The sequence below is a fragment of the Petaurus breviceps genome, unplaced genomic scaffold (genome assembly GCF_028583685.1).
Source record: "Petaurus breviceps papuanus isolate PSGF00001 unplaced genomic scaffold, PetGlider_PUasm1.0 176, whole genome shotgun sequence".
Classification (NCBI taxonomy): Eukaryota; Metazoa; Chordata; class Mammalia; order Diprotodontia; family Petauridae; genus Petaurus; species Petaurus breviceps.
Genome location: NW_027185771.1, coordinates 17,891,084 through 17,902,395, shown reverse-complemented (window position 1 = coordinate 17,902,395; position 11,312 = coordinate 17,891,084). Strand labels below are relative to the sequence as shown.

At 44.1% G+C, this 11,312-nt stretch overlaps 1 protein-coding gene across 1 annotated transcript in view; it reads right to left on the bottom strand.

The window, feature by feature from the left end:
- Positions 1–11,312, bottom strand: part of CDH16 (cadherin 16) — a 42,541-nt gene that overhangs the window by 7,912 nt on the left and 23,317 nt on the right. The window contains exons 13-14 of the mRNA XM_069085820.1: positions 5,007–5,248; positions 1,419–1,552 (exon numbers count right to left, since the gene is read on the bottom strand). Coding sequence (XP_068941921.1) covers positions 1,419–1,552; positions 5,007–5,248 — 376 coding nt within the window. The remainder of the gene's footprint in view (positions 1–1,418; positions 1,553–5,006; positions 5,249–11,312) is intronic.

Here is an 11,312-nt window from a genome sequence, read left to right as displayed (position 1 = left end):
TCTTTCTTTTTTTTAAATTTCCCACTTCCATTTTCTCATCTCTAAAACAGGGGAGTGAATGGCATGATCTCTTGACTTTAGAGCTGGGAGAGACTTTAGAGAACATCTAGTTTATTTCCCTTTTTCCATAGATGGTTAAGTGACTTCTCCAAGGTCACATAGCTGGTAAGTGTCAAAGGTGGCCCTTAAACTTGGGTGATTCTTGTCTCTAAATCTAGTGCTTAATCTCTAAATTATGCTTCCTTTTTGAGATCTCCTTTCAGGTCTATTCTCTTTGATTCTCGATCAGGGGACAGGAAAACATGCCCCCTCCCCCTCAACCCACACCCAAGTCCTTGTATTTGGGGAAGGCCTTAGATATCTAATCCAGAGATTCTTAACCTAGGATCTGTGGACATAAAAAAAATGTTTTAATGACTATATTTTAATATCATTTGTTTTGTCATCCTATAAGTTTTGCTTTATGCTTCTAAAGACATTATCCTGAGAAGGGGTCCATAGGCTTCACGGGACTGACCAAGAATCCATGATGCACAAACAGTTTAAGAACCCAGGGTCAAATCCAAACCCCTCATTGTATATATGAGAGAACTGAGACCCAGAGTCCAAGGCCACATAGGTGCTAAGTAGGAAATTCCAGTCAAAGTCTTCTCCCTCAAGAAGCCTGCCTCTTCCTACCACTACCCAGACATCGGTGGTCACCAGCTAATGGAAGGGCTCTTGTTCTCTAGGAAGACAGCTGTAACCAGCTTATGCCAGGGACTCTGGCAGGGTCTCTCACCTAAGTGGTGGGGGTGGGAGCGATGGGGGTAATTTTTTCCCCTTGGGCCATGGAGAGGTGACTTATTTATTGGGCAGGGTGTAGGGAGTATAGGGACACCAAAGGGACAGTTGCTCTTTATGACAGAGCACCTTCCCATCAAATATCCTGGTCAACCACTGGTTACTTTCACCTGGTTGAGCCAGAAGGTCATGGCAGAGGGTGCTGGGAGGAGAAAAGGGAAAACTCTCTGCCCTTGTGGGGGTCATGGAACCCTGTTCATGGAGTTGGGTACCTGGGGAAAATATTCCTAAAGATATATCATAGACCTAGGTAATGGGTGGAGACACTGACGGAGCTATTCCAAAGTGGAATGCATTGCTTTGGGATGGGATGAATTTCCCATCAGTTCTTTCTTGAAAGCAGATTGGATGAATGGCCTTGTTGGGGATATCGAAGGGGATTGGCTGCTTGGGTGTGGGGTGGTGTAGAAGGTCTCTAAGGTCCTTTCCAGTCAGACTCTGTGATTCTGGGCTTCGATGAGAAAAAAACATTCTTTTTCTGTCTGTCTTCCTCTCACTATTTTTTCTTAGGATCCCTTTGTGTGACTCTGGGTCTTTCACAGTGTGGGGCCAGCCCCTCCCAGTTTCTCCCTTACCCATGATCTCGGCCACTACTTGCACAGTATATGTCTCCTTAGGCTGTCCCGATCCCAGTTTTGAAGCTGTTCGGACTTCACCAGAGTGTTCTTCGATGGACAACCACCCTTCAGAGTCATTCATCATTGAGAACCTAAGAACACATAAGGTGGGGAAGTGACATGGGACAGACTGGGAGAAGGAAAGGGACACCTAGAATTTGGGGGGATGAGAGAATGGGAGAAAGCTCCCAGGAAAAAGTGTGTCCTCTGACAAAAACCACTTTGTACCTCAGTTTACCTAGTTGTGCAGGGGGACTTGTCATAGTTTCCTGATATCTAGAGCTGGAAGGACCGTATAGGATCACATATTTAGAACCTTATGACCTGAGAGGCCGTCTGGTTCAACTCCGTTTTACAGATGAAGAAACTGAGACACAGACTTGCCCAATAACAATTAGTTATTGGGATCTGGCTCTAATCCAGACCTCTTTCCACTGAGTTATGCTGCTTCCCTTACATATCATCCTGGTGGTAGGGCAGCATGATTTGGTGCTAGAGTCATGACACATGGATCCCAAACCCAGGTTCTGTCACTTACTATATGTGGACTTGGGAAAGTCTTTCCCTTTCTTTGGGACTGTTTCCCTATTTGTAATTACTGCCCATTTACATTGTTTTTATCTTGTATGTATATGTTTCCTTCTCTGTTGGACTATTAGCTCTTTTGATTCTCACAGCAACCTTGTGAAGCAAGTGCTATTATTCTCCCCATTTTATAGAGGAGGAAACCAAGGCCTTAGCCTTGAGATTAAGGGACTTGCCCAGGGTCACACAGCTAGTGTCAGAAGGAGGATTTGAATTCAGGTCTTCCTGACTCTAAATCTTTAAGGAAATGACCAAGGGGTGGACCATCTTACCTAACCCTCTCATTTTACACACAAGAAGAATGAGACCAGGAGAGGTTAAAAGGCTTGCCCAAGGTCTAGAAGGTAGTAAGCAGCAGCTTACGGCCACCTTCTCTCAGACCCAAGCTTTCTTACCCAAGGAATCTTGGAGTGGTGGGGTGGCCACTCCCAGGTGGCCAGAGAAGAAGTCAAAGAAGGAAAACTGGAGAACAAGGACAGAAGAGCAAATTAGAAGCTTCCCAAAGACCAAGTGCCCCTCAGTACAAAAGAAGACCTCCTAACGATGGAGTTGTTTAGAGGTGAATGGACCACACGGGCAGGTAGTGAGCTCCCCTTCACTGGAGGCCTTCCAGTGAATGCCAAGGTCACTTGTCTGGTTGTTCCAAATGGAATTCCTGCAGAGGTCTGGGTTGGACTAGATTCCCTCTGAGATTCCTTCTAGCTCTGACATTCTGTGTTTCCATGAAGGGCGATGGAGGGGGATCTGAGAAGGGTGGGGTGGGGACAGAGAGCAAACAAAGGCATCTGTTATTCATCAGTGCCCCATGTCAAGCATCAGGTCCTGGATGTGTGGACCTGGAGGAGGGAGGAGGTTTGTGGCCCTTTCACCATTTCTGGGACAACGGACCAAGGAGACCATCATGGAAAGGTGGTCTAGGCCTGTGTGTTTGGGGTGGGAGCAATGGAGGGTGGAATGGGGGAGCTTGGAATAACTCCAAAGGGATCATTTAACTGCAGCCAAGGCATCAGGGACATGAATGCTCTGGGGGACAGAGATAGACCAACATGGGGATGGAGTGAGAGACAGCGTGGCAGAGGGGATTTAGTATAGAACTTGGAGTCAGGAAGCGCTGGGTTAAATCCTGCCACACAGGCACTGACTGGGTGACCCAGGGCAAGGCTCTTCCTCTCTCTGGTCCTCAGTTTCCCCATTTGTGAAATGGGAATAATAGTGTCACTTACCTCATAGGGCTGTTGTGAGAATCAAAGGAGATAATGTATGTAAAGCTCTTTGCAAACCATAAAGTTAAATAAATGATAGTTTTTAGACTGTGACTCCTTGAAAGAAAAGACTTTTGGAATTGTTTTTTGCCTTTCTTAGAACCCCCAGTGCCTAGCACAGTGCTTGGCAGATAGTAGCCATTTAATAAATGCTAGTTGACTTGACTTGAATATTATTCTGTCTGACAGGGGTCTGGGGATGGGCCAAAGGCAACTGGAGGCTGGGAATGGGAGAAGGCAGCTGATCACATGAGGTCAGAGCTGAGCCCGGGGCCAAGTCACATCTGGCCTTCATTTTTTTCATCTGTGAAATGAGAGAGTTGGACCAGATCATTTCCAAGGTTCCTTCTGGGTCTAAGTCCTGGGATTCTGTCATTCTGTGACCGACTGTTAGAATCTCCTTTCCCCAAGCAGGAGGGATCTATCCCATCTACCAGGACATTGTCCCTCCTGGGGGAATGCCACCAGGTGGGTGGGGGAGTGGATGGTAATGGAATGAAGAAAAAAATCATAATAAAAGTTCTCATTTCTATACTTTTGAGATGTATAAAACACACTCCTCACAATTCTATGGGATGAATAGTATTATTTCTATTTTACAAATGAGGAAATGGAGGCAGACAGAGGTTAAATGACTTGCCCAGGGTCACACAGCTAGTAAGTATCTGAGACAGCATAAAAACCGAGGTCTTGACATCAGTCTAGTGCTCTGTCTCTTGACTTGAAGCCAATCTTTCCCCCTCTCAATTCAATAAACTTTTATTGAATGTCTACTACAAGCAATATACTGCAGAAATTATTAGGGGTACAAGTTGAAGTCAATTTTCAAAAATTCATGACTGGAAGTTTTTTTTTTTTTTTTCAGAGCACAAAAAGATTTTTCCCCCCTTCAAAACCCCCCCATTCCCCCCCACCCCCCGCGCTTTGCCAGTGTCCACAGCCAATTCCTTCCAAATATGTCTTTGGTTGGATGGCCCCAACCCACTGTATAAGAATATTTTTTATATTTGAATATTTAAATTTATATAAATATAAAAAATAGTATATATACACACACACATATACATATATATGTTCTAATATCATCCTGAACCCAGACCAGGGGTGGGGAACCTCTGGCCTTGGGCTTTCTAGGTCCTTGGATGTAGCCTGAATCCAAATTTCACATAACAAATCCTTTTATGAAGGGGATTTGTTCCCTGAAGTTTGGAGTCAATTAAAAGACTGTACTTGAGGACCTAGAAGGCCTTGAGACTGCAGGTTCTTCACTCCTGTCCTAGACTCTGATGCAGAAATCATCAGAGGAAACATTCCAAAGATGAAAGAAATGATTTGGGGATTATCTGAGTTTTGAGACCATCCATGCCATTGCATATTATCATATACAGCATTGCATAGTGGCTAGAGTGCTTGATTTGGAATCAGGGGACCAAGGTTCCAATCTTGTCTGCCACTTAACTGTGGGACGTCGGGCATGTCATTTTTCCATCTCTGTACAATAAGTGTATTGGTCTAGATGATCTCTCAGTCTCCCCCCAGTTCTAAATGTAGGAGTCCCCATAATTTAAGTGAAGAATAACCCACAAATCTGGTAATAGAGAGCAGAAGGTTTCCCAAATTTCTGCTAGGGATCTTGGTGCTGATGGGCTGGGCAATCCTTGGGGCCCCTGGTTGAAGAGAAGAAGAGCAGGCTGTTTACCTGAGTGGAGGGCTCTGGGGATCTTCAGGCCCGATGGTCAGCAGGATGGTGCCAGGTGGGGTGCTGTCAGGGATGGTGACCTCATAGCTCTCCTGGCTTAGAACGGGGGGCCACATGGGTTCCTCCACTAACACCGTCACGGTGACTGTGACTGGAGAGTCCATCCCTGACCCCACGAGCTCCGCCAGGTTCTTTGCCATGATCACCAGCTCATAGCTTGGGGTTGAAGCGTAGTCCAGTTTCTGGGACCAGAGAAGGTGGGGGTCACCATGAAGTCTTTTCTATTTCTTTCTCCCTAGGGATCCTAACATTTCCTGCCCCTTCATTTAAGTTCATCAAATGCCATGGGAAGCCTTCCTTGACCTCCCTAGTCAAACCAGCCTATTTGCCATCTGCCATATGTAATATCTTCTGCCTTTGTATAGGCTAGGCTCCAAAACCCAGGATGCTCTCCCTCCTTACCTCTACGCCTTTGGAGTCCTAGCTGTCTCTAGGGCTCAGCCGGCTTACTTCTTTCTACGTGATGCCTTTACTGATTCTACCAGCTGTGAATTCTTCCCCTTTCCCTTTATTATACTTTGTGGATATTTACTATTGACTTACCTGTGACATGGTTTTCCCCCAGTGAAATGTAAACTTCTTGAGGGCAGGGCCATTTTTGTCTTTGTATGTCCAGTGTCCAGCATCCCCCCGACACCTAGTACATTCTTAATAAAGGCGTGTTGAATCGAATTGAACGGAATTAACAAATGATGGTCACTGTCATATGCCTATGTACCTATGGCATTGGCACTCCATGCTAAGGGTTAGGCCATTCTGTTACTCTCTCTAAGTTTTATTGATGTGTTGAAAGGGACCGGAAAGAGTATTGTCTGAAGTCGGAGGAAACGGGGTCTAGTTCAAGCTCTGCTATTTGTGAATCTTTTTGACCCTGGGCAAATCATGTTGACTTGTCTGGGCCTCAGTTGACTCACCTGAAAAATGGGGATAATAATACCCACATTATCTATCTTAGTGGGATGATCTGAGGATTGAATGAAGTAATGTCTATCAAGGGCTTTGCAAATCTTAACGTGCTAAATTCAATTTAGCTGTGATTATGTTTTACCTAAGTATACCGGTCCTGAGAGTTCAACAGCAAGGTATTACATTCTCCTCAAATATCACCAACAAAAGCTGATCCCCCAGCTCTCCCTTGTGTCTGAACACCATGCCTCTTGTCACAGCCTAAAAGACTACCTCTCCCCAAGGGAGCTGGAGGAACAGAGTCACCATCCTCTAAGGCTGGGGGTAATGGAGGAAAGCAGAGTATAGTTCTTTATATAAGAAAACCCTGGGGTGGGTCCCCTGAGTTGTGCCTGTAGTAGTGGGGATGTAATACATAGAAGCATCCCCAATCTCTAGCAGATCTTCCTTGTGACCCCCAGCACACATGTGGGAGGCCCACGGTTAGGACTTGGGCAGGAACAGGGAAATAGAGGTGTAAACCTGACTCCCCAAGAGCTTTCTTTACCTTCCAATCAGCCCACACCCCTTCAGATAACAATTGCCCTTGGACTAGACATCTGCTGTCTTCTAGGCTGAAAAGATTCCCCACAAAAGTTCTTTTCTCCACCTTCCAATCTGAAATGGTCCAAGAGCCACAGCACCTGACACCTCTCCTCCTTCCACCCCTCCCTGCCCCTGTGTGGAGGGCCTCTACAGGAGCAGCTGCCAACCTTGGGGTGGGCCCAGGATGTGCCAGGAGGAGAAAGCCAGTTTTCGCCTTATTTGGCTAAACATGTTTCTAGAGACTCCTGCTGCTTTCCCCCATTCCCCACCTCCCTGCTCCAAGCAGGGAAGGGGAGGGGGAGGGAACGATGAACACTTGAGACTGGGCCCCTCCCCAGGCCCTAAACACCTATGAAGGAGATTAGCTCATTAGAGTTCCCCCAGGGTCTATGATAGGAGATTCGTGTATCAGACTAGGGGAAGAAGAGGCATTGGTCCTTTCTCAGTAACACAAAACATGTGTGTTTAAGTCTATGTATTTATTTTTGTGTTTGCACCAATGTTTGTATTTCTGTAGTCATAATAATAACAATAGCTAGCATTTATAAAACTTGAAGATTTGCTAAGCATTTTCCTTATGTTATCTCAGATGATCTTTGCCACAACCTTGTGAGATGAGTGTCGCTATTATCCCCATTTTACAGATGAGAAAACTGAGGTTAAGTGGCTCAGGGTAACACAGCTAGTAAGTGAGTCAGAATTTGAACTCAGATCATGATTATGCAAAGGAAAGAAGGAAAGAAGGATTTATTAAGCGCCTTCTATGCTTAAGGCACTGTGCTAAGCCCTTTTAAAATATTATCTCATTTGATTCTCACAATAACCCTATGAGCTGGGTGCTATCATTCTTCCCATTTTACAGTTGAGGACACTGCGGCAGACAGAGGTTAAGTGACTTGCCCATGGTTACACAGCTGGTAAGAGTCTGATGCTGGATTTGAACTCTGGTCTTCCTGACTCCAGGTCCAGTACTTGAGCTGTAATTTTTTCTCCTTTTTGTTGTTGAGTCTTTTCAGTTGTATCTAAGACACAGGAGCAGTTTGCCAGCTCATTTTAACAGTTGAGGAAACTTGAGACAATCAGGGTGAAGTGACTTGCTTAGGGTCACACAGCCAGTAAGTATCTGAGGCCAGATTTGAGCTCAGATCCTCCTGACTCCAGGGTTGGTGCTCTATCCACTGTGCCATCTAGCTTCTCCCATTTTCTTCCATCTTCCACCTCTCCAAATGGTCATCTAGCCTCCAGCCTGAAGATCTCTAGTGAATGGAAATCTGCAGCCTTTTGAGGCAGTGCAATCCACTGTGGTACAGCTCTCCTTGTTATCATGTTGCAAAGGAGTTGAAATGTGCTCTCTGCAACTTTGCTCTTAGTTATGAGCTCTGGGGCCAAGTAGAACCGGTCCCTTCCCCCTAGGGGAGCCCCGGATGATGTCTCCTGTCTGCCACCCTCTACCTCCTGGGGTTACGTGTCCTCAGTCCTTCTGTCAGTCTTCATGTGGCACATCCTTGAGGCCCCTCATCACCCTCGTTGCCCTTGAAGAGCTCCCAGATATGCCATCCAGTGGTGAGCACTACATTTCTAACATGGTCTGACCAGGGCCGAGGACAACGGGACCATCACCTCCCTTGGTCTGGACCTTTTTGGCTGCTCCATCATCCTGAGGTCTCCTACTGAGCTTTCTTTTTACTAATCACCCCACCCCATCTTTTTCAGACTAATTTTGACTAGCTGCATCTCCCTTATCTTGTGATTTTGCAATTTGTTTTTTCAACCTGTGTAGGATTTTCCATTTATTTTTATTAAGCTTCATCTTATTACTGTTACTACTAGTAACAGCTGATCTTGGTAGAGTGTTTTAGACTTTGCAAATGCATTGCAGACATTATCTCCTTTGAGCCTAGAAGTAACCCAGGGAGGTCAGTACTTCAGAGGGTGCTATTCCCATTTTACAGAGGGTTTCAGCTCCTTTGCTTCATCCCATCATGCTTGCTGGCTGGGATATTTTTGGATCCTGACTCATCCAGTGTCATTGGAAAAATGGACAAATGTGCTATCTATGCTTTTATTCAAGTCTGACCCAAGTATTAAGCAGTATGGAATGAAGGACAGCTCCCTAGGGCACTATACCACAGACCTTCTTCCAAGTTGACATACAGTAATTAAAAACTCTTTGGGTCCAATCATTCAGCCAGTTCCAAAACCACTAACTGTACTATTGTCTATGCTAAGACTCCATGTTTTGTCCATGAGGATAGCATGAGAACCTTTGTGAAATCTCACTAAAATTTAGGTAAACAACATTGATAGAATTTTCCTGGTTGATTGGTTTAGGTGGTATACTGTGATTTATTTTGCTGATGTCAGGACTTCTACCAGGACAGATCACAATCTAGATATAACTTAGAGTTTTAGAAAATTGCCTAAAAGCTGGAGAGATTAAGGGACTTGCTCACAGTTCTATAGCTAGTAAATATCAGGGGTTTGATTTGGGCATAGGGCTTTCGGATTCCAAGTCTAGTACTCTATTATGGAGCACTGCCTCACTGGTCTATTAACAGAAACAGGTAGCCCAGGGTATAAAGCACAAGACCCACCCTTCCTTCCTTCCTTCCTTCCTTCTTTCCTTCCTTCCTTCCTTCCTTCCTTCCTTCCTTCCTTCCTTCCTTCTTTTTCTTTCTTCCTCCTTTTTCTTTATTCTTTCTGTCTTTTTTCCTTCCATTTCTCCCTTATTTTCTTTCTTTTTTCTCTCTCCTTCCCTCTCTTTCTTCCTCACTCTCTCTTTCTCTTTTTCTTCTTTCTTCCCTCCCTTCTTTTCTCCTTCTCTCCCTCCCTTCCTTATTTTCTTTTTCTTTCTCTCATCTCCTTTTCTCTGTCTCTCATTCTTTCCTTCCTTACTTCCTTTCCATTCAAATGCTGTCTCAGACATTTACTATCTCTATGACACTGGGTCAATCACTTAACCTTTGTCTGCCTTAGTTTCTTTATTTGTAAAATGGGGGTGATAATAGCACCTCACTCCTGGGGCTGGCATGAGGATCAAATGAGATATTTGTAAAGGGCTTAGCAGAGTCCTTGGCCCAAAGTAAGTGCTTAATAAATGTTTATTTCTTCCTTTCCTTTCCCCTACTCAGTAAACAACAGAGGCCCATGATTAGCTCCAGGATAAACTATAAAGTCCTCTGGTATTTAAGATTCTTTGTAATTTGAATACATTCTGCCTTTCCAGTTTCCTTCCTCTTCACACTTTTCCACACACTATGCATTGCTCTTTGCACATTAGCTCCCTGGTTAGAATGTGAGTTCCTTGAGGGCAGGATCTTTTTTTCTCATTCTTTGAATCTTGAGTGCTTGGCACAGTGCCTGGCATATAGGAAGTGCTTAGCAAATGGTTTGGAATTGGTTCATTTTTTTTATCACTGACTTGAATAAAAGCATAGAATCATGCCCCTCATTTTGTGCATGACACCAAAACAGGGGAGAAGTAGCACTTTGGATGGCAGAATAAGGGTCCAAAAAGGCTGAATCTAATCAAATAAATTTCATAAAGGTAAATATAAAGTTTTAAACTTAGATTAAAAAGAACAAAAGAACATCACAAGTACATGATAGGGTTGTTCCTAAAAAAGATCTGGGGGTCTTAGTGGACCATAGACTTAATACAAGTCTTCCACATGAGGTGGTAAGTCAAAAAGGCTAATGGGATCTTGGACTGCATTCCTCCCAGGAATGAGGAGGTGATAGACCCATTACCCACTGCCCTCATCAGACTTCTTCTATAGTACTGTGCTCAATTCTGGGCATCACAGTTGAACTGAAAAGCATTCAGAAGACAACCAAGATGGTGTAATTGACCCCATGGGATATGAGAATAAGTTGAAGGATTTTCCAGCCTGGAGAAAAGAAAACTCAGAGGAGATTCAGTGGTGGCTATCTTCAGGTATTTGAAGGACTCTCATGTGGGAGGATCAGACTTGTTCTGTTTGGCACTAGAGGGAATGAACAGGAACAGGGAGTGGAAATTCCAAAAGGACAAATTTTGGCTTGATGTCAGAAAAAGTTCCTAACAATCAGAGCTGTTAAAAAGTGCAATGGGCTGCCCCAAGGGGTGGTGAGCTCCTTCTCCTTGGAGGTCTTCAAGTAGAGACTGGATATCCAGTTGATGGACGTTTGATAGTGGGGAATCTTTTTGGGTATAACTGGTACCTAGATGGCCACTGTGATCCCTTCTCAGATTCTGTGATCTGTTTCCTGAATGTCTCATCTATTCCTTCCCTCTGTCCAAGTTTTCTGTAATAAACTCCCATGACAATATGTCCTCTCTTTCTCCCTCTGTTGACTTTGACTGAAATGCAGGGGACCAAAGTTTGCTTCAGGTCTTACTACAGCTGTGTAACTTTGGGCAAAATAATTCTCCTTTGTCAATTTCAATTTCTTTGTCTATAAAATAGACATAGTAGTTCTTTCACAATCCATCTTCCAGGATTGCTGTGAGAAAAATATACAACACATTTTTTTTGAGGTAATCATGGTTAAGTGACTTGCCCAGAGTTATATAGCTAGTTAAGTGTCTGAGGCTGGATTTGAATCCAGGTCCTTCTGACTCCAGGGCCAGTGCTTTATCTAGTACACACAAAATCTTAAACCACTAGAGAAGGGTGAGTATATATTATAACTATTTGTTAGTATATATCACATGAGTATATAGTATTATTATTAGTATATATCACATATGTACCTATTATTAGTAGTAGTATA